This window comes from Phacochoerus africanus, chromosome 3 (genome assembly GCF_016906955.1).
Source record: "Phacochoerus africanus isolate WHEZ1 chromosome 3, ROS_Pafr_v1, whole genome shotgun sequence".
Lineage (NCBI taxonomy): Eukaryota > Metazoa > Chordata > Mammalia > Artiodactyla > Suidae > Phacochoerus > Phacochoerus africanus.
Window position 1 is genome coordinate 85,850,851 of NC_062546.1, and position 25,038 is coordinate 85,875,888.

At 33.7% G+C, this 25,038-nt stretch overlaps 1 protein-coding gene across 1 annotated transcript in view; it reads left to right on the top strand.

The window, feature by feature from the left end:
* LOC125123010 (inactive dipeptidyl peptidase 10-like) overlaps positions 1-25,038 on the top strand; it is a 333,549-nt gene that overhangs the window by 122,875 nt on the left and 185,636 nt on the right. Inside the window, exon 2 of the mRNA XM_047772091.1 lies at positions 13,452-13,566. Within this exon, the coding sequence (XP_047628047.1) occupies positions 13,452-13,566 (115 nt within the window). The remainder of the gene's footprint in view (positions 1-13,451; positions 13,567-25,038) is intronic.

The window sequence follows — 25,038 nt, forward strand, 5'->3', positions numbered from 1 at the left end:
AAAACCTTATTTTAAATGACACAAGTAATGTGTGTAGACCAGGTTTCTAGGTTTACTATTTTTTCTCTCTCTCTACAGTGGATATTCCCCAAAACATGGACAGCCTGTTGTCAAGTTAGTTTTACATCATACTTAGCTATAAAAGTAAGTTTATATCTATTGATATAATAGTCTTGAAAATTAAGAATTGAAATTATGAAAGTAATTGAAAGGTTAAGATTAAATATTATTCAAATCTTCCCAAAAAAACCTTTCTTAGTTTGTTACATTTGTATAATCAATGTATGTAGGTGGAATGCACTGTGTACCAAAAACTGCACTGGATATTGCAGATATGATGAGAAATGACCAGATTTCTTGACTTACTCATGAGCAAGAAGTTAGTTTGCTAAAATATAAGAACTTTGGGAACACTTAGGAGAAAATGGTGTTTGCAACCTTCTCCTCTTCTGAACTGAAGCTTGAAGATGATGTTGGGCTTGTTAGCAACTCGTGCTAGCTAATCCACCGCAGAAATTTAGGGCTATTGATCTAGTTTGTAGATCACTGAGATTCTTTTAGTGCTCTTTAAACAACAAACGCACGGCTCTAGAGGTGAGTCAACAACTACTCTCCTGGGATGTCTTTTCTCTTTAGGTTTCAGAAGCAGATAGCTAGTTCATCTCCTAGTCCTCACATGGCTGAGATGCAGCTTTCAAAATTAAATACCTTATTCTTAATTCTTAAAGCATAAAGCTGAGCATAGTGCTTCAGTCCAAATATTTTGTGAATAGTTGGTATGTGCTAGACTAGGTGTTTCAGATGCAATGATGAGTGTGCAATGGTCTCACCTTCAATTGAGGTTAAATTCAATTGAGATTAAGATTTGATTTGGTAAATAGCAAATACAGAGGAAGGTAATAAAATTGACCATTATGTCTCAGGCATTACCAGTTGGGTTTATAATAATATAATATTATGTCAATTGTATATGTAATAGAGCTAGTAAGTATGTACTTGGAATTTAAATCCAGATTTAAAAGCTGCTAAGCCATCATGTGTTCACCAGATTCCTTTGATGCTGAGATAGGTCATTTTAACAGTTCAAAAACTCTATTACACTAGGACTTAATCTTTATAATTGAGATTCTCAATGTTTAGGACTCATCTGGAAGCCTGTTACAGCAAAGATTGTTCAGGACCCAAAAACTCAGTAGGTTTGTGATGGGGCTGGATAATTTGCATCCATACTATCTCAGAAGTGACACTGACCATTGAGTGGCACTGACCTTAGGAATGTTTGTCAAACTTTAGCATACAGGAGATTACCTGGATGGCTGGTTAAAAGACATTGTTGGGGGTCTGCCATGGAGGTTCAGAAACTCTGGAATAAGGCTAAATAATTTTTATTTCAAACATGCTTTCAAGGTCAGTTTTTGACTCTTCCGGTTCATGGACTGCACTGAGAGCTAAGAAACTGTCTAAATAAGTGGATGGAAACAACCAAGTCAGAAACCCAACTTGGGGAAACATAAAACCTTTGATCAAAATATGTACTCTAATTAACTTGGAATTCTCATCCTAGAAGCAGAAAAAAAATGTAGGAAACTGAATGGTATAAATCTGATGGACAACTTAAAGAAGTAGCGAGTGCTATAAGTAACAACTGATGATACAATAAAAAAGATGTTATGCACTTAGAAGGAGAATGGGGTTGCTTGATAGGTATAGTGATTCCTTTAGCTATCTGTTTACTTAGACATCCATTTGTTTTTGATTTTTTAAATAGTTCATCTATGCATTCATTTTAAACATCAGTGTAATACTGATAAAAAGATTAAATGATAGAACATCTTTAAATGTTATGGCCAGATATAGTGTCCATGTAGAGAAAAATGGTGGGCCAGGGTTAAGCCCTGGGGGGAACGCCACTGTTTAGAGGTAGATTTAAGAAGAAAAAAATAAAGAAAATGGAGAAGTGGCTAGCAGTGGAGGGTAAACAGGAGAGTGTGGTGTCACAGGAAAGACTTTCCTAGGAGGATTTATTGGTTAATGGATTAAAATGCTGCTGAGAATTCATGTAACATAATGGAAAAATTGACCCCCTGACTTGGCAACATAGAGACCTGGAAGTCATCTTATTGGAGTGTTTCATGAAACCCCAACTGGCTTCCTTACAGAAAGAAGGTATAGTGAGTAAGTTGGGATAGAAATGTAAATAATTCATCCATATGCATGTGCATGGATTTTTTTTTGAAATACAGTTTTGTTTGTTAATGTTTCCTTTCTTATTAATATGATGCAATTTTCTTAGCCCAGATTTATGTTACCTTTTAATATCAGGTATCCATCATTATTTTTCTTTTTTCTAAATCATTCTATCTTCATATGATTGTTTTTCCAGGTGAATTTCAAGATATTTTGTCAGCTTAAGGAAAAAGAGTACTGTTAGGATTTTCATTGGAATTACTTTAAATTTTTCTGATTAATCTAAGAAAATGAACATTATTTTTTCCATACTGAATCTAGCTTAACATGAATTCAGTGATTTCCTACATCCTTCAAATGCTCTTATAAATTCTCCAGTAAATTCTGTTGTTTTCTTCCTTTGGACGCTAAAACTTTCTAGTCACTTAATATATCTATTGTCATGGTGAATGTTGCTATTATATAATATATACATTTTAATTGTGGCAAATTACCCATAACATAAAACTTAACATTTTAATAATTTTTAAGTGTATGGTCAGTGGTATTAAGTATATTCATATTCACATTCTTGTGCAGCCACCATCACTATCCATCTCCAGAATTTTTTTCATCTTCTCAAATCGAAACTCCATACCTATTAAACAATAACTCCCTCATAGATACTTTCCATGTCTATGAATTGGACTATGCTAGGTAATTTATATAAGTAGGCTCATAAAATATTTGTCCATTTCTACTGGTTTATTCCAGTTAATATGGTGTCTTCAAGGTTCTTCCATGTTGCAGTATGTATCAGAATTTCCTTCTTCTTAAAGATGAATATTCCATTGTAGGTGTACACTGCATTTCATTTTTTTTTCATTCATCAGTCTATGGGCAGTTGGGTTCCTTCCACATTTTGGCTATGGTGAATAATGCTGCTTTGAACATGACTGTACAATTATCTGTTCAAATCCTTGTTTTCAGTTTTGGGGGAATATACCCAGAGGTAGAATTTCTGAATCACGATGATTCTTTTTTAGCCTTTTTGGGAACTGCCGTATTGTTTTTCCATGACAGAAACAATGTCATTCCCACCAACACTGTACAGTGTTCCAACTTCTTCACATCCTTTTAAACACTTGCTATTTTCTGTTTTCTTAATAATTGGTGTCCTAATGTGTGTGTAGTAGTATCTTATGGTTTGGATTTGCCTTGCCTTATTGATTAGTGATTTTGAGAATCTTTTCATGTTCTATGGGCCATTCATATATTATCTTTGGAGAAATGTCTACCCAAATTTTTTGCCTATTTTTTTTTCATTATATAATATCCTTCTTTGTCTTTTGCAACTGTTTTCAACTCAGAGACTAAATTATCTGATATTATTACAGCTACCTTGCTCTCTTTTGTGTTATTTGCGTGAAATATCCTTTTCTTTATTTCTCTTTCAGTGTCTGTGTTTCATAGAGCTAAAATGAGTCTCTTTTGGACAGCATATAGTTGACTTTTGTATTTTTTGTTTATTTGTTTGTTTGGTTAGTTTTTTTTTTTTAAATCCATTTTGACAATCTATGTTTTTTGGTTGGGGACTTTATCCATTTGTTTAAAATAATTACTCATAGGAAGGGACTTAGTGTTATCATATAGACTATATATTTTATAGATTTTTGTCCCCTTATTTCCTCTTTTACGGCCTTCTTTTTTATTTTGTTGATATTTTTGTGTGGCATGTTTTGATATCCTTCTCATTTTCTTTTGTGTCTATTTTATAGGCTTAATGTGTAGTTACCATGAGGATTACATATAGCATCTCAAAGTTTTACTATATTTTTAAGTAATATAAACATAACATCAATTGCCTGCAAACCTTGACTCCTTTTCAGCTCCATCTTTCCTACTTTATTATTAATGTTATAAATTGTCTTTATATTGTATACTTATTAACATATAAATCTTTTTATTTTTTATTTAATTATGTAGAAAAATAAAATGTAGAGATAGAAGCCAAAATTATAGTAATAATCATTTTTATATGTGTTTTCATATTTATCTTTGTGAGAAACTTTGTATTTTCATATAACCTCAAGTTACTGTTTAGCTATTTTTTCACTTAAAGTTGAAGGACTTCCTTTGGCATTTCTTATAGAGCAAGTGTAGTGGATATGAGGTCACTTATCTTTTATTTGCCTGGGAATGTCTTAAATTCTCCCTCATTTTCAAAGAAACTTTTTGCTGGATATGGATTTTTTTTTTTTCAGTACTTGTATGTGATGAGTCACTTTTTCTTCTTTCAAGATCTTTTGTCTCTGTCTTTTAATAGATTAATTATAATGTCTCAGTGTAGGTCTCTGAGTTTGTCTTACTTGGAATTCATTGATCTTCTTGTGTTTTTATATCCATATGTTTCCTCAAATTTGAAGAGTTTCAGCTACTATTTCTTCAAATAAGCTCTCAGACATTTTCTTTCTCTCTCTTTTTCTTCTCCTAGAATTTCCATTATATGTATACTGCTGTACTAAATGCTAACCAATAAGTCTCTAAGGTTCTGCTTACTTTTCTCCTTTCTTTTTCTTTTAGCTCCTCAAACTTGATAATTTCAAATGACCTGTCTTCAAGGTCACTGATTCTTTTTTCTACTGAGTCTCCAGTTGAATCCCTTTACTGAATTTTTCAATTCAGGTGTAATTTTCAACTCCAGAATTTTCTGTTTTTTTTTTTTTAATAATTTCCATATCTTTGTTAATATTTTTATTAGCTTCATATATTCTTTGCCAATTTCCTTTAATTCTTTGTCCATGCTTCCCTGTAGCACTTAGAGCATACTTCTGATTGCTGTTTTAAAGTCTCTTTAATAAATTTAAAACATTTGTTATTTTACAGTTACTTTCTAGGGCTTTATTTTGTTCTTTAAATGGACTATATTCTCCTGTTTCTTTGTATGCCTTATTTACTTTTGCTGAAAATTGAGCATTTGAAAAAATAGCCACCTCTTCCAGTCTTTGGAGAATGGCTCTGTGCAGAGTTTGTTCTTTAGTCAGTCTATCAGGAAGCCTCAAGCTATTCTCAGGTCTTTTTGCAGCTTTTGTCTTGGGCTGATGTATGTTTCCCCCCACCCCACCTGAACTCCCCTGTAGAGATGAGTATTTTTAAATGCCTTAATATCTTTAAGAGTTTCACCTTGCGCTTTCTTAAGGTCCGAGGTGTTCTACTATATATCCCTGCTAGTAATCTCTTGTTCTCCAGTTTTGCTCCTGTATAGTCCTCCTGCAGTTTTCATGTGCAATGGAAACTTCCATTGCCTTTCATGCCTTTGAATCTGAGATCCAAACTATGCTACTTTTTCTTTCAGGCAAGATGGGAACTAGTCCCTCAGGGAGCTCACAGATAGGCTAGAGCATGCAAACAAGTTCCACTCTTTTCTTCCATCTGAAGGAAAGAATTGGCAATTGAACCACTTCCTTCCAATCATGCTGCTCTGTGTCAGGGAGGGAATGTGGGCATTAAAAAAATGCCATGAACTTTCCTACTTTTCTAGATTGGGCATTTGCTTGGTTGCTGCAGATGCTTAACTGATTTTCAGAGCTCCAGTAATGATGTTTTAATCAGTTTGTAGTTGATTACTTGATATTTCCATGGGGGACTGAGGGCCTGGAGCTTTCTAGGCTGCCATCTTGATATCAAATCTATTTGCTTTTTTTTAGTGCTTTTTTTATTTGCAATTTTAGTTGTGGTTTTGAAGCCTAAACAGGTTCAAAATCACAGATGATCAGCCAAACCTCCAAACTATGATGGTAGGAATGTGAAACTATTACTGAAAAATATATTGATGATAGCTGTCATCTTTATTTTGTTTCTCATTTAATGGTGATCCGTCTAGAAGTGTTTCACAAACAAACATAATTATCAGTGAGTGATAAATGCCAAATTACAATTGAGATAATTGCTAGTTCTTTTATAAACAAATTAATGGTGAACAAATAAAACCAAATCAGAATTTAAAAAAATAATAAAATAAAGCAATAAAAACTCTCAATTTACATTTCTAACATGCTCATAGGTAATGCTGATGCTGTTATCTGTAGTTCACACTATGAGTAGCAATGATTCAGCACCGCCTCATGTATATACTGACAGCACAAAGCTATAACAGACATCATTTTAAAAAATGTATAACTGGTGATCATTAACCAAAAATATGCACTTTGTGTAGCATAGAGTCCTCTAATTAGAGAAGCATGATAAATGAGGAACTGGTGAATGTCCATGCATGTAATGGGCAGTTCTAGGAAGCAGTAGGTATTACAAGTATTGAACGTCAAATTAAATTTGAAAAACAATCTCTATGATTGTATTTTCTTTATTGATATTCTTAGATGTTGTAGGGAACTATCACTATAGTTCCTAATTGTGGATGTTATTTTACAAAATTTAATTATTATTTATTTCGAGGTCCTGCATTTAATTCACCAAAATTGTATCTAGTATATTTGCAGCTATTTCTTTATCTAAATTGAGTTTAAATTTTTTAATGTGCTTTCTTTTTCAGACGTACCATGAAGACAATGTAAACATAATAAAAATTTAGAATCTTTTTTTCTTTTAACTCTAAAGTGTTTCAAATGGTATAGGAATTATTTGTATCTTGGAAGCAAAATCTGTGGCCCCATATTTTTGTGGAGATACTTAAAAATTACTTCATCTTCTTTTATGTTTACTGGCCTATTCCAGCTTGTAAATTTTGTCAAATTTTTTTTTTTTTTTGCTAAAAGAAAAAATGAACACTTTGTTGAATTTTCTATACCTAAGTGTTTATTTTTATACAAACTTTCTACTTAAAAAAGTAAAGAAATCATCTTATTCCTGTTGTCTTTCCATATTTTTGCCTGTGTAGTTGTGTAATCCCACCATATCCAAAACCTCACTTTTTTAGGAAATGCTGACTGAATGTTCAAAGAAAAAAATTTCTATCAGTACAAGGAAATTAATAACTTCTCCCTTCATTTCTCATAGAACATTTTTGTGGTTTCCTATTTTACCCTTATTTATGTAACTTTGTACTATGTTAGTGATAAGCAAAATTTTTATCAGGGACAATTCTTTTAGTCATTGGGGAAAGTTCTTATTTTTATTTTTTGTCTTTTTAGGGCTATACCTGCAGCATATGGAAGTTCCCAGGCTAGGTGTCGAATTGGAGCTGCATCTCTGATCTACACCACAGCTCGCAGCAATGCCAGATCCTTAACCCACTGAGCGAGGCCAGGGATCAAACCCATGTCCTCATGGATACTAGTCAGGTTCATTACTGCTGAGCTACGACAGGAACTTCAGTTTTATTTTAATTTGTATTTCCAGATGTATCTAGTGCAATATTCTGTATTCTACAAGACTTCAGTGCATTATGTTAAATAGAATGGTTTAAAGAGAATTGGCCAGTTCTTCAGGGCCCATATCTCAAGGTTTTACATACCAGAGCTGGCTAAACTTTTCTAAGAATGATATAAAAGGATTTTTATTAATTTTAAAAATAATTTGCCAGGTGGCTTTTAACTAAAAAATGCTATGCCCTTCTAATATCATGAAATAATATAGAACATTTACAAGAATTTTAACTTTCTTCAAAATATTTTATAATTATTAAGTGTAAATGTCTTCAGTTTCTTGACCTGTTCACAGTTGAGATTATAGTTGTGAATGTGACCTCCATGAGTAAAGCTAAATCATTTAAATACAAAATAATTCAAATTTCTAATATATTTAGCAGAAAATCCCACAAAAATATTGTGGATTGAATGTCTTTCCCCTTTTTTTTAGGAATTGATTGAATTCATTTCAGAAAATGGTAAGTCAGGTGATGAAGTCTTAAGCACATCAGAAGGGTTTTAAAGCACTTAAATAAATACAAGGAGGGGAATAAAAGAAAAACAAAGATTTGAATTTTTGAATGATTGATGAGAGTATGTTGAGAATCAAACAAGTTAAGAATTGATATATTCAATGTTAATAATCTGAACCTAAAAGTTTAACTTCACCTTTTTTTTTTAACTTCACCTTTTTAATGATATTTTAAATGTCCTTCCTTGTGATTCTTAGGAAGCAGACATGTGATAGAAGAAAATATTGTTTTATTGAAATGTATGCGCATCCAATCTATAGACATCATTTCAATACCTTGATTTTCTCCCTTCTTTCTTGCTCTCAATCACTTTTTGATACAATTTTAATATAGAGGTATCATATTTCTTCTCAAGATGCATATAGAAGATGAATGTGGAGTTTTTTAATGGGTAGTACAAGTGGAATTTATACTTATATTAATTGTATATATTTATATCCTTTACCTTATTTTTAAGAAAATTGAATTTGTTGGTTTGGCTTTTTTCCTGATTTTGCCAAATGAAATGATATATAATAAACCTTGCTTATGATTTCTAGCATTTTTTCCTTTGTATTTGAATAAATTTAAAATGTATTTGGATTTGGGTAAATTAGGTGTGTTGTGGAAACCCTTGTCTTATAAGCTAAACTGTTCTTTGAAAGGTGATGAGTAATTTCATTGACAGTAAGTGCAACATAAAGAGCTAAGGTGCAGATTCAGTTTAGTTTAATCTGCAGCACTGGAATGTCCCTAGACAACTGCAGCACTGAATTTCCTCTGGAATGGACACAAGGGTTTTAACTGATGCATCTAAAAGACTGACTAAAAGACTGACTTTAAAAGCAACTTTCTATATAAATTATTAGATCGTTGTTCTTGCACCTTCAAACCTCTCCTGGGTATGTAATATCCCAACATTGACTCTCTTCTGCTTACAAAGCATTCAGATGACCACACTGCCAGCTCATACTGCTGCCTAGCTCTGTAGATGTCCTGCAGGCTTGGCATGTATGTTTTCAATGTTGGTTGGATGGTGTGAGAAAAAGAATATATCTATATCTATATGTAGATATAGATATATGACTGATCACTTCGTTGTACAGTAGAATTGACAGAACACTGTAAATAAACTCTAATGGAAAAAGTAAAAAATCATATAAATTTAAAAGAATAAAACTGAAAAAGAAAAGAAAAGCAGAGCCAATTAGAATCACTTCTTCAATAGGAGCTATTGAGGTTGTTGAAGAAGAAGGGAATCTGAAGAATGGCAACTGTATTTTGGGATCCAAGTATCAGTTAAATGAAGCTAAAAATAATTTCAGTCAAATTAATCATAGCAAGTATCAACACTTAAAAGTACTATTAATGTGTATTTAATTAATGGCATAGTTCTCTATACCCTTTCATGTACCATTTATACCACTTAATTAATTGGGCAATTATTTCCTAGCACGTATTAAGAGAACCAGCGATTTTTTAAAGTGACCTAAAGAACACAAGTTATCTAAGATGTGCTTATTACTTTAAGGAGTATGACGGCTTTAAGCAATCACCACCATCATCATCATTATCATCATCAAAACTGCTATCATTCATTCATTCATTCTATTGTTTATTATATATGGCATACCTAGTATGTGCCAAACACCATTTAAAATGCTGGGGATATGGCTGAGAAAGGTCATCTGGATTACTGACATTATGAAGATTCTAATTCTAGAGAGCTGAGACAGATATAAAGGAACATTTAAATAGTTTAATATACATTATTTTAGATATATAACTAATGAAATACAGCATAGTATATACTTATAAGTGATAATGCTGTCAAGAAATATAAATATAACTGAGAGGCTAGAAGGGAATGTATACTGTTATTTCAGAGAGGGTGGTCAGGCAAGGCTTCCCAAAGGAGCATTTGAGATTGAATCTTGAAAAGATGGGCCAGAGAGAAAGGGTTATATGTGCAAGTGAACTGAGGAAGAAAATTCCGAGCAATTCACTAAGTGTGAACTTTCTTATTGTACATTAAAATAAGAGCTTTGTTTGAATAATTTGTTTTCATCCTTGTTACATTTTAAAATACTTATTATTATTCCAGTTGTTCAGAAAAAAAAAAATCCTAGGCATGGAGAAATGTGGAAAGAAGCATGTTTGAAACCTCATAGTTATTAAGTAGCAGATTTGGTCTCAAATCTATTGGTACAATGTATTTTAGGCATTTTTTTTCTCAGAAGGATAATTATATCTGGCTTGTATCGGTGGGGGGAAATTTCCAACAGAAGAGATATTTGATCACGATGGTGAACGAGGACAATGTCTGTAAGTGAAAGGAATTGGATGGAGAAAAATTGGGAGTGGAACAGTGATGTGGAGTTTTGAAGCGTCTGAGACGTGTGTGGTGAATGGTCAATAGAACATCATAGGGAGCTCAAAAAAAGATCAGGCTGGATAAGAAAACTGGATCTTGGCTCTAGACAATTGTTATTCTAGACTCTTAGGTTTGCACTTAATTCTTTTGCTAGTGTATAGACATTAGAGGATTTTGTGGAATAAACTGACATAAGTACAACCATGTTTTAGAAATATTATAATGGTAATGGAATTTAAGGTAGATGGAAAATAGAGAATGATAGTAAGAATTCCTTAAGTCTAGGGTTCCTTAATAGCATCTTGTAGATTCCTTGGGCATTGATGAGTCATTTTAGAGGGGCCCAACATTCTTATATGTATCATTTTATGAACAGAAAAGAATTTTTTACTCAAACATGTTTTACCATTTTTAAAATGGTATCTATTTTTTTCTAATCTTTATTACTAAGAAATACTTTATTTGAAACCTCTACAGAATTCAGAATAGCTTTTATATAATTATGAATTTTCTCAAATAAAAGGTGTTAAATACAACTGTTATTATGTAGGAATTAGAATCATTCTTTGATTCATTCATTGATTTCTTGATGGATTCATGATTTATCTTAGAAAGAATCATTTTTAGAACAGTATGTTATAGTGGCAAGTGTGTTTTCTGAAGCTAGATTTTGATGAACTGGACACTGAGATATGTCACTTATTAACAGTAAGTAGATTTACATCTCTAAACCTCATTTTTCTTATCTGCAAATTTGTGAAAACAACAGTAATCCCACCTGATTCTAATGAAGATTTTGTGAGATTATGAATATAAAGCCCATAGTACAATACCAAACATATAATAAGATATTTATTATTACTATTAGACAATGTTTGATAGACATTACGTAGTTGCATCATATTTAGAAAGTGAAAAGCGCACTCTTAATTCATTTCCCTAACAATATGCCTTGAGTTCTAGTGACAGTGAATCAAGATCAGAATCAGTAGATCTAAAATTATAATCTACTCTTGATTCCTTGACTGGACTGAAATGTCCATTATAACGGTTTACATTCATTTTTCCTTTTTCTTATACCTCCTTCAGAGTTAATAAACATGAAAGCTTTTATGATTCTTGGCCCAACTCACTCCCTATTGTTTGTCACCCCTTCTTTCATTCTCTCTTGGTTCTTGGGATGAGTGTTTCAAACTTTCTAAACATCATAGGCTTCTATTTCTTTCTAATCTGTCATTCTGGCTTCTGAGTAGCATTAAGTGGATCCTAAAGATGGAAAATATCTGGCCATCACATCACACATATTTTTTTTTAATGGCCACTTTCAAGGCATATGGAAGTTCCTGGGGCCAGATATTGAACCTCAGCCTTAACTGCAACCTATACCACAGCTGTGGCAAAGCTGGATCTGTTAATCCACTGCAGTGGGCCAGGGATCAAACCTGTGCCTCCACAGTGAACAGAGACACTGCCGTCAGATTCTTAACCCATTCCACCTCAGCAAGAACTCCCACATCACACAGAAGAAACTCACCTAAGAAACCTGCAGTCACATTGCATTCCAGAAAAGTGTTTATGGTGCTAAGACAACTGCTGTTTGTCATGATGTTACTTTGATGCTGATGACTTGATGAATTGATCCATTGTCTCAATTTTTGTGGAATAAGTTTATGAATGGAAATTCTAACCCAAATCCAAGAGGAATAGAGATTTTAGATAATAAGGTTAATAAATGTGGGAGAGAGGCATGGAGTAAGCCATTAAAAAAAAAATGGAATTGACCTCTGCTGCATTTGGTTCATCAGGGTGGAAGACAAACCTCAAGCTACTGATCTGAGAAGGGGAAAAACAATAACAAAATACCTTCTATGCATGGTTTCTTTGTGCATTTGTTTAGGACATAGTTCTTTAAGTCCAAAAGGTTTATAGCAGAATTAAATTCCAACATCACTGAATGAAAATTGGCATTTGTGCTTTAACCCGTGAGTCACAAGAACACATTTATAGTTTATCAAATGTTTGCTATTTTATTTATCTTTGTTTAAAGGAAGGCTATGGCTTTTGGGGTGGTTTGTATACACAGCAGTGAACAGGAAACTTTTATGTTTTGTCTCGTTTGTCCCCAGATCACTTGGCTATTTCTGAAGAAAGGAGGCTTTATGGAGCAAAAGAGGTTGGGGTTGTTTAAGAAGAAAGAAACAAGAGGCTTAGTGTTTTATAAATTTTATTACAAAGAAAACCTGGCATTCATTTCAAATCAGTGTGATCTAGTCTTTACTTTGGTGAATTATGCTTACAAATCAACAAAGTAGAACACAGATCATCTTAAAAAATGAAAAGCTTTCCTATATGTGTTGTAAGAATTGCTCAAGTTTATCTTTCTGCATCAATCATACTTCCTTGCCAGTATCATGCATGCTGCCCAGGGAGAGGATGTCATTAAGCATATGGTATAGAATCACTCATTTAGTTTAGTTACTACATCCTGTTGATTTTTATGTGTGGTAGGGGGACTATTTAAAAAGGACCTTTGGGGTTGACAAATATGCACTGCTTTGCAGTGAGGGGCATTTTATATGATTTTTCCTATCTCTAGACTTCTTTCTCCCTTATCAGATAGAAAAGTAGTCCACGGTGCTTCCAGAATATCAGTATTTATATCTTTATAGTAGATTCCTTTGTAGCAAGAAAAAATTGTAAATGGGCACACTTTATTTCCATATTTGCAGAGTATTTTGGCTATTATCCTAGTGTTTATAGGCAATGTATTTTAATGCCATTTATATTTTGGACAGCAAGCTTAAAGCTTTTCTGGTTTATCTCTTGGAGAAATAAGATTCCCCTCCCCCAAAGATAGCCATTTGTAATAAATGCACCTTTGAATAATTAAATGAGCTACCGAAGAAGAAAAGGATTCTAATCAGCTTTCAAACTGTGATTCTTCCATGCACTGAATCATTCCTTTATGAATACATTTCTCTTGGAGCATGTATAATTATGAAACTTCTTTTTTTTTTTTTTCTATCTCGGTAGGAACTGGGAAGTAACAGCCCTCCACAGAGAAACTGGAAGGGAATTGCTATTGCCCTGCTGGTGATTTTAGTTGTATGTTCACTCATCACTATGTCAGTCATCCTCTTAACCCCAGGTAATCCGTCTTTATTACTCTCTTATGATGGTATTGTGGATGATAATTTCACATTCAAATGCCTTAAGAGGGTAGTCGTTTGTGGTGTCTTAGGGCACATTAGCATTGGTTGGAATAAAAAAAATGCATAACCAGACATTTTGCAAATGGCACGGTAATTCTGTGGCTTAAATATCATGCAAGATATTTTGGGACAGCTGAAATGTAAAATACATATATTGAGAATACCAAGGAGACCTTTGTTCTCCATTGCTACTTAGAGACTTGTTATGTTTGTCAATTTAATAGATGCAGGGGGATATTTGACTTTCTTTGTGGGTGGAGATGAGGGAGTGGAGTTTGGAAGTTTCCATCTGTAGGAGATAGTCCAATGCTAATGACATAAGGGAGGATTTGACACAGAGGGTTAGATCAAAAGAGATCGAGCTAAGTCTCTAAATATAGACACCTCTACTTTCTTTCTCTTTTCTTTCTCCTCTGTAGTTTTTACATTCCCAGTTTCTCTCTGTCTAAAGACCCTCTCCAAACTTTGCCGTTGTAATATTCTTTAAATTGTGTTCTTGAGATTAAAGATTTGAACATTAATATATAAATTATCAATAGGCTTAATTCTTTTGGGGGATTAATTCCATACTCAGAAGTTTAGTAGGTGCTAATACAGAAGACTGAGAAAAGCTGCTCACATTTTAAACTCCCAAATTGTCTCCCAAGAACAACAACAACAACAAAATATTTGGCATGCTACTACAACCTACCCAGCTATGTTTCTCAAAGACTGCTCACCAAATATGGGTCAGCATTATAAAAAAATAGTCATTTCTCTGATAGGATTGAACTAGTTCAGAAATCAACTGATATTATGCCGCCTGTTGTTAAACACTAAGTATACTTCATTTCCTACCTCAGTTTTGTTATTTCCAAGCCCCTTAAACATGTTGAATTTATTTCCTCATGCACAACATGTGATTAAAGAAAGCTCTCTTTCACAGAGTAACTTAGTCAACTAATTATGGTGAGTAATTATACCAAATAGCAATATCAGTTGCTCCAATATGGTACTTTGTGAAATATACTGTCTTAGTAAGAACATTGGCTTTGAAATGTGTAGATTTGCAAAAATAAGGTTTTTAATTATTATTTAACATATGAAGAGATTGAGAAAGAAATTAAGGCAGTCAGCAGAGAGGAAAGGGGAGAGAAGGAGACTCTAAAAAGAAAGAAAGAAAAACATTTTCCCTGTGAAGAGCTGACTTATCCATTATTCTTTTCAGGAACCATCTTTTAACTTCCTCATTTGTACATCTGCGGTACAGTGTAATTGAGCAATGTGAAGGCTATAAGTTGCTGTCAGTTGCCAAGAATCCTTATGTTCAGCATAGTGTTTCACTTAAACATAGGAATTTTGACATAATTATTAAAAAATGAATGACTTCTTCTATTGGTGTCTATCAAACAGATGGAAGAAATTGGTGTCATAAAATGCCTGTGTATTTCTCTTGAACTTTCTTCCATCAAATTCTAACATCCTTTCCCCAGTGATTCACTTTCTCAGATTTTCTTGTTCACTCTCTGAGGCTATGGTGATGCTTTGGGGCCTGTGAGAGTTTGATATAACAAAGACCTTGTAGAGTTAATCACTCACTAAATGAAACTTCCTCTATCCAATCCTATTCAAGTTGTGCTATTAATAAAAACATAGTATGGTTGCATTCATTTTGTCATGTACTTATTCATTTCTGAAAGCAAGAAGTTAAACAAGACATTTGAGTTCTGGCTCTAAAATAACTAGTTTTGTGAAGTTGGCTAGTAATTGAGCCTTGCCCATCACTTTACTCATCTGTATTATGGGGGCAACTCATAGTTCCAACTTTACAGAGTCACTATGAGGGATAAATGAGATAATAAAATGGAGATGTTAGGTACAGTGGGTAGATTTCTGTTGCCATTTTTCTTATTATTTTTATATTAAGTACTTACCACCAGACACAGTGAGGGAGATTTCTAAAAAAAAATATATTAAGTCTCTCAGAAATATAGATCTTTGATTTCAGTTTTAAATTACAGCAGGTGGAAAAGTACTAAATATTTAATTCGGAGTCAGTATTTCAGTGGTCTGTTCATTCATTTATTCATACATTAATAGATAATCATGGAGTTCTTACAACATTCTAGGTACAATCGTATTTGGCCTTGCCATCCCCTGCTTTATATTTGTCACTTCCAATCTCCTTTTCCACCAAACACAGCAACCACACATCCTCACCCAAAGAGTTAATTTCATATGAGAGTAATCATACAAATGGAGATGGCAATTATTATACAGATTTACAATTTACTGTTTATTTTACATACCACACATTCAAATGTCTTTGGATTTCACTGTTATTTTTGGCAGGGGTGTTATGAAAAAGGTCAGTATGCTTGAGTAGAAAAACTATTGCCACAGAAAGCAATCGACTTGTATTCTACACTCTGTTTGTAAACTCAATGTCACCAGGGGTTGGAAGATTATATAAATTGATGACATGGATAAATGTAATGATGGTGGTTAGGAATTTGCTTGAGTGATGAACAAGAAAATATCGGCCTGGCTATATGGCCTTGAGAATGGTCTCAAACCCAAAGGCAGAGTGAAATATAAGGCCAGAAAACTAACAATTTATGTTCTAAGACCTGAGTCCTAAGCCTGGAAGTCCTCATAGAAGTTAGTCTTGCCTCCCTCATGAGACAGGAAAAAACCCTGAGTTTGTTTAACCTCTGAGTCTGAGGGCTAGAATGTGCATCAAGACCATGAGTGTAGACTTTTGATTTAGTATTTATATGTGCCTGTGCATGTCTGTGGTCAGACTACTGTGTACTAAGCCTTCCTCTTCTTTTTTTAAAATTTTATTTAGGTTTTTATTTTTTCTGCTGTAATTTTTGCTGTACAGCAAAGTGACCCAGTCATATATATATATATGTTCTTTTTCTCACATTATCCTCCATCATGTTCCATCACAAGTGACTAGATACATTTCCCTGTGCTAATGGCAGGACCTTACTGGTTATCCACTCCAAATGCAATAGTTCCTCTTCTAACTCTCAGACCTGAGATACCTCCACGAATAGACCTGCAAGGGAAGAACTCCAAGTAAAGGAATAACATGCAACATCCCCCTCTAATCTTCCCATTGCCCACAGATATGTACCCAAGGCCCAGCTGACTAGGTAAATAAGTCAGGCAGATGGAAACTTTCAACCAGGTAGAGGAATTCATGTCAGGAGGGGAAACTTATGATTCTGAACTAATTCAGGATAATACTTGACTTTTTATGATTGACTCTAGAACAATCCTTTCAATAAGAGTAAGCATTAGAAATTTGGATGCTTTTTATAGCTGTATGACCTTGGGCAAATCTCTTACCTCTTTTGACCTTGAATGTTTTGTTGAAGAAAAGGGCATCTTTGGTTTGCCAGAATTTGAAGCAATTTCTTGATGTTCATTATAGCCCTAATATCTATGATCTAATAGAAACTTCAGCAATATCAGTGGATTGCTGAGTAACAAATATAGCAACAGACTAAATCTGGTGCACTCTCTCACTAAGCCCCTTCTACCTTGAAATATATGTAATTTTTTTGGGGGGTGGGGTGGAGGATAAAACATACAAAGGTTTATTTAGTCTAAGAGATGATTTAGAGGCTGTTTTGCTCAAAATAGCATCATATTTTGTAGGTAAGTGCTAAGGAATGTAAGCCTGTAACCAGAAAAACACATGTTCATTGTAATTTTGGCTTGATTGCAAATTTTATTACAGAAGTAATTTGACACAGGTGTCTTAATGTCTAAGATTGTCAGCAACTTCCCTGCCTTGTGAAAAGAAGTCCTAATTATTTTCTGAGTGGGTTAACCATTCAAGTATGTCTTTAATAAGTAACTATTTCTTAAAAAAATTCTGTTTTTTTTCTGATTAAAGGACAAGTTTATTGAGATATATTAATAAAGCCCATATATTTTTAAAAAGTTTTGTTGAGGTATAGTTGGTTTTCAAGGTTGTGATCGTTTCTGCTGTTCAACAGATTGATTCAGTTATACTTGTACACACATCCATTCTCTTTCAGGTTCTTTTCCCCCATAGAATAGAATATTGGGTAAAGTACTATGCACCATACAGCAGGTCCCCATTGGCCAGTCATTCCCTATACTTCAGTGTGCATATGCCAATCCCAATTCCCCAGCCCATCCCTCCTCCTGTCTCCTTTGGTAAGTTTTTCAAAGTCTGTGAGGATGTTTCAGTTCTGTAAATAAGTTCATATGTATCATTTTTTTTTGATCCCACCTATAAGTGATATATGGTGTTTGTCTTTTACTGTTTGACTAAATTCATTTAATATGGTAATTTCTAGGTCCATCCATGTTGCTACAAATGAAATTATGTCATTCTTTTTTGACTGAGTATATTCCATTGTATATATATACCACCTCTTCTTTATCCATTCCGTATGATCCAGCAATCCCATTCCTAGGCATCTATCCAGAGAAAACCATAATTTGAAAAGACACATGCACCCCAGTCCTCATTGCAGCACTATTTACAATAGCCAAGACATGGAAGCAACCTAAATATCTACCCATGTATTTTTTGTCTGTATTGAATTCATTTCAAGAAAAAAAAATAGTACTCACATTTATTTTCAGGATTTGTAACAATAAGATCAGTAATTATACTCTACAAAGGTATGAGTGTACATTCAGGCCTAAAGTCTAGAAACCAGTCTTAAATAGCTATGCATTTACTTTGCAGTCTCATATTTATATGTAATATGACAGTGAACATGGTTAGGAAACACTACAAGCAGAAAACAATTACCATTTTGACCTGCTTTGAAAAGAGAGATGCATATTATATGAGTTATAATATATTTGGTAGAGGGTATTTATTAAGCTCTTCAGTCTGGTTGCCATATTGAAATAACCACCTGTAGACTGTGTATATTCCATCAATTCTTCAGCAGCAGTGGCCTGTTGCCCTTTGATAGGTGTCTGTAATCAGTCAGTGTCAAAACAGGGTCATCGGGTTAATTTACTCTCATGGTTGACTAGAGACAACAGAGTAAGTTACTGAAATTGGGTCTTTATCACGAGCTCCAGCTCTGGCTTTTAGACATTTTTAAAATTCATGTATTACCTTCTCTGGATGAGCAACTTGGGTTGATCTCTACAGATCTATCAGAGTATAAAAGAAGCCAAACATTCACAGATAGGACATCAGAACTCTTCTTGATCTGAGTTAAACAACAATTAATTTATTTATTATTTTTTTCTTTTTTGGCCATGCCCACAGCACGTAGAGGTTCCTGGGCCAGGGATCAAACCTGTATCACAGAAGCAATCTGGAGCTGCTGCAGTCACAATGTCAGATCTTTAACCCACTGCACCAAGGGAACTCCAAACAATCATGTGATAGGGATTTTCCAGTTCCTCTCTATAAATGTCTTTGTTTTCTCTTTGAGGGGTATCTCTGAGAGGGAGACTTTTACGATAGATTAAGATTCCATTTGGGGAAAGAATTTACACAGATTGAGATTGCCACTGTGTTGTAGATGGTAGATCTTTAATGTTAGATGATGAAGTTAGGCTAAAATAGTTCATTTGAGCCAAAATTGAGAACCAAGGAAGTACAGGGAACCTGAGAAATTTTTCCAGTTCTCTCTGGAAAAGTAAACAAAAGAAAAATAGGAAGTTAACTTTTAAGAAGGTTGGCCCTTCTCTGAAGAAATATCAACTTACATGTATTTTCCAAAGAGAGTGGAAAATCCTCTCATTTATTCTTTGTTACACACTAGTCTAAAGAAAGTAGAGTAGTTACCTAGATGACACATCTAAAGCCTGCAGAATTTGGATGACTTAGGTACTTAGTTTGTGGAGAATATATAGCAGATAGTGTGATTTAACTTGACCTTGATATCAACTGACATGAGTTGATGTCTTTGCCTTGATACGTGCTTGCAAATATGACTTTGTGGCAAAAAGAAATTCCCTCTTCCTATTGACTTAGACACCAGATTTTTAAAAAGAATGACTTGACCCTTTTAAAACGAGGCTTTAAAAAATTAATATGTCCCTATTTATTAAAAAATGTATTTTTCCAGAAAGCATTTGATAAAAATTGAGCACTTTATTGGACTGGTGACAAGCTGATTTGTTATGGCTATGCAAAAACTCATAATGAATTTATTCTGGTTACTATTATGTTCTATGAAATAATAGCTCCTGGTTATAGTTAGTTAAAATGTCATGTTATATTATGTTGCAAGCAATCTCTTGGCAGCTGTAATTTAAAAGGTGTCATTTAAGCATCTGACCTGTGTTTTAAAATGTCAAAGCAACGATTAAACTATCCCATTATGTTTTTATGAGGGGAAATAATGTTTTACAGATTCTGAGATTTGCATTACTCACTTGTAAACATCAACATCAACCAAGATACAAATTGTTTATTTTATTTTGTTGAATTAAAAAGGGAGATGTGTTGTATTGATAGGCATAAGCTAAATTGTCTCTGCTTGTTTTTCCAAGAACAGCACAGATGAGCACATTTGAATATAGTATTACCCAGGCATAATCACGCTGCTAAAGAGAAAACAATGACAGATTCTCAACAGTTTCCCCCCAGATAACATGAATTGTGGTTGCTTTTCTAATAGATTTATCTCTTACGTTGAATGAAAAATAATTTTCTCTGGCACTAGTAAAGTAAGAATAGTTATTTATTTTGTCTTTGCTTTATAGTTGCATTTCTATTTTTAAGTCAGATTTGATTTCCTCACCTATTTTCATCTTTTTGTGTTGTCCAATCAGATAAATAATGGATTTAGTTTATGTTATAATGTGCTCATTTTTACAAGAGTCAGAGGAGAATCTGTTTTAATAAGTAACATTTATTTATTATCTGCTTATTACATGCCAGGTATTGCACTGAGTGCTTTAACTGTACTGCTTCATTTATCCTCACAACACTAACATGAAATAGATACTATTAATTGATTCATATTCTACATTATTCAATTGAATCTTGAAAGTTAAATTGCCTATCACACAAATAGAAGGTGGGGAAGCTGGGTCTCTATTCCAGGCGCTTTTGGCTCCAGCATCTGTCTTCACCTTTCAAATGTAAGCTAAGATCATATTGTACATATGGAAAGTATGGGCAAGAAGCATTTCAGAAACAATAGGGAAGAAGAGAGACAGATCTAGAGAGAGATAGAAATTCTGCTTTATTCTGAGCCTTGATTTTTTTTTTTTTTAATGAGTGTATTATTCTCTCTATTTCTATGTGGAATGCAAAGCAAAGAGGGAATTAAGCTGGGTGGACAGGGAGGGTAGATAGCGAGGAAGTGACAGAAGTAGGCAATTGTAAAGTATGCATATAGGAGTTCCTGTTGTGGCTCAGTGTGTTAAGAACCCAACATACTGTCTGTGAGGATGCAGGTTCAATACCTGGCCTTGCTCAGTAAATTAAGGACCTAGCACTGCAAGCTGTGACATAGAACAGAGATGCAGCTCAGATCCAGCATTGCTGTGGCTGGCAGCTGCAGCTCTGATTCAACCTCTAACCTGGGAACTTCTATAGTCACAGGTGCAGCTATAAAATGGAAAAAAAAAGTGTGCATATAAATGCTCTTTCACCTGTCATACATTTTTTTTGAAACATCAAACACTCATAATAAAATATAAGTGAACATTTTCTTCCCTAAGCCACATTGTATAAAAATTATTTATATGTTGCTGTACAACTTTAAACATGTAGTTATGTTTTTTATTTGTCTTCTTCTCCCATCTAAGTACTAACCGGCCCAACCCTGCTTAGCTTCCTAGATCAGATGTGATTGGGCAAGTTCAGGGTGGTATGGCCGTAGACTATTTGCCTTCTTTTAATAGAAATCTTTACGTTAGGAATATGATAGCCCGACCTCTAATAATGGGAGATCCAGATAGCCTAGTCCTTGAGAAACATGGTTTCCTTAAGAGAAAGAGTTGTATCTAGTTGCCCCTCCTTATGGAAAAAAAAATTAACCTATATTTGCCCTCTACATTTGTGAAAGGAGTATTTTAACATTCACTTCCCTAGCTTGGAAGTGTCACTGAAGTCACCTCATTCCAGAGTTCATTTATTAGGTATGAGAAGATGTAATATCTGTAAAAATAAATCATCCTTAAGTTAAAAAGCATTTTAAAGTAAATAACATCCCACTTCCTGCCTTTGCTCTGGAAAATGAAAGTTTACCTGGATCAATTTCAAAGTTTGTTCATTGTTTTGGCTTATTTTTTCACACTCTTTCTCCTGATCTAAGATTGTTCAGTTGAATGTAAAGTCCAACTGAGAAAATTCTCTAGAAAAACTGGCATCAGTGAAACTAGACTTGGGAAACATACATACTTAAATGAAATCATGTACCTTAAATCTGTACATAATAATTTGATTTTTGCATGGGGTATAGAAGATCTCTGTTGCTAGACTGCCAGCCTACTGTGCTTTTTCTCTGGCAGCCTCAGTAATTATCTAATATTAGGGAAAAAAGCCTGAGGAATTTAATTTTTATATGTGTTACACCATATGGATATATACCATATACTGTAAAATTATCCACTTTAAAGAGAACAGTCCAGTGGCATTTAGTGTATTCACAATGTGTGTCACCACCAGCTAGTTACAAAACATTTTACCAACCCAAAATGTTGACCATGTGCCCATTAAGAAATTTCTCCCCATTTCCCCTTCCCCAGATCCTGACAATCACCAGTCTGCACTCCATCTATAGATTTACTAATTCTGAATATTTTGTATAAATGGGATCAAACAATATGTGGCCTTTTGTGGTTGACTTCTTTCACTTAGCATAGGGTTTTAGAGGTTCATCTGCATAATCACACATCAGCAAAGACTTCAGTCCCTCTTATGACTGAATAGTACTCTGTTGTATGTATGTATTATACTTTATTTACCCAACTATCCATCCACTAATGGAAATTTAGAATATTTCCACTTTTTGGCTATTGGGAATAATGCTATGAACATGTATGTCCATGTATTTTTTTTTAATTGTTTTTAATTTTTTGGGGGGTGTATATATCCAGGAATGGCATTGTGAGGTTATGTGGTAATTCCTGCTTAACATTTTGAGAAAGTGCAAACTGTTATCTACAGCAACCAAACCATTTTACATTTCCAACAGCAATACACACGTGTTCTAGTTTCTCCACATCCTCACCAACACTTATTACTTTCCATTTATTTTATGATAGTCATCTAAGAGGTCTGAAGTGACATCTCATTCCATTTTAATTTGCGTTTTCCTAATTATCAGTGATGTTGAGCTTCTTCTCATATGCTTATTGGCCATTTGTTTTCTTCTTTGAGGACTTGTCTATTCAAGTATTTTGCAGGTGTTGATCAATACTCAAACCCCTATAATTACACCAAACTTACTTATTAGCTATAGAAGATTATTTTAGATTCTTCGGGCCTTCCTATATAGAGAGGATAATAATATGTTCAAATAGAGAAAGTTTTTATGTCTTCATTTCCAATTTGGCTGTCCTTTATTCATTTTTCCGGCTGGATAAAATTCTGGTTAGAATTTCCAGGATAGTATTGTATAGCATTGATGAAAGTGGACATCATTGCCTTGTTCCTGATCATGGAGGAAAGCGCTTAGTCTTTCTTCATCGACTACCACTTTAACTGTGAGTTTCTCATAAAGACCTTATTTCATGTTGAAGAAGTTTCCTTCTATTCCTAGTTTCAAAAACATTTCTATAAAGGAAGAGTGACAGGAGTCCCTGTCCTGGCGCAATGTATTAAGAATCCGACTGCCGAGGCTTGGACCACTGCAGAAGCATGGGTTCAACACCTGACCCTGTGCAGTGGGTTAAAGGATTCAGTTTTGCTGCAGCTGTGGTGTAGTTTGCAGCTGCAGCTGGAATTCAATCCCTAGCCCAGGAACTTCCATGTGCTGGGATTGTGGCTATAAAAAAAGTGACTTTTTTTTCAAATGCATTTTATCATCAACTGAAATGATTATGTGTTTTTCCTCTTTTTCTTATTCATATGCTGTATTATATTTTTCCGCCAGGTTACCCTTACGTTCCTGGAATAATCCTCTTTGTTAATGGTGCATAATCTTCTGATATACTGATGAATTTAGTTGGCCAATTTAAAAAAACCATTCTGCCATTTTCTACTAGTATTTCATTGACATTCATACAGAATATTGCATCTATATTCGTGTGGAATATTAACACTTTCTTTTCATGTATCATCTTTGGATTTGAATTACAATGTTTCTCACTTTATAGAATGTTATAAATACTCCTCCTCTTCTAGCTTTTGGAAGAGTGCGAGAAGAATTGGGGCTAATACTTCTTTAAATATTGGATAGAATTTACAAGAGAAGTCATCTGCTCATGGATTTTTCATTGTTGGAAAGTTTTTGGTTATAGATTCAATCTTCTTACAGTAATTGATCTGTTTAGATTTTTAATTTCTTCTTGAGTCAGTTTGGTCGTTTGAGTGAATCTAAAAATTTACCCACTTTAAGTTTTCTAATTTGTTAGCATACAATTGTTCAGAGTATTCTCTCATGATCCTTTTAATTTCTGTAAAATGTAATGCTCCCAGTTTCATAACTGATTTTGCTATTTGCATCTTCTCCCATTTTTTAGCTTAGCCTAAGTAAAGTTTGGTCACTTCTGATGGTCCTTTCAAAGAATAAACTTTTGATTTTATTGATTTCTTCTATTGGCTTTCAATTTTCTATTTTATTTATCATCACTCTAATATTTACTTTATTCTACTACATTTCAATTGATTTGCTCTTCTTTTTCTACTTCTTTACATATAAATTTAGAACATGGATTTGAGACCTTTCTTTTTTAATGGAGGTTTTTACAGCTATAACTGTCTCTTTGAGTAATGTTTTCCCTGAATCTTATAATTTTTCATATTTTCATTTTCATTTTGTCTCAAAGTATTTCCTCATTTCCACTGTGATTTCTTCTCTGAAATATTGCTTGTTAAAAGTGTGTTTAATGTCCTCTTACAGGTGAATTTTCTAGTTTACTTTCCATTACTGATGGTTACATTCATTCCATTACATTCAGATAACATATTTTGAATGATTTCAATATTCTTAAGTTTTACTGAAACTTGTTTTGTGATCTAACACATAATTTTTCCTGGATAATTTTTGAAAAGACTGTACCCTGCTGCTGTTTAATGGACAATTAAATATATTTAATTTGGATATAGATATATTGATTAATATAGTAATATATTTATATATGATTAATATTGATATATTTATTTTAGGAAGTCAGTATTCTTTGCAAAGTGTGATCTCTGAAGTCTCTTTTTTTTTTGTCTTTTCTCTTTTTAGGGCTGCATGAGCAGCATCTGGAGGTTCCCAGTCTAGGGGTCTAATCGATGCTGC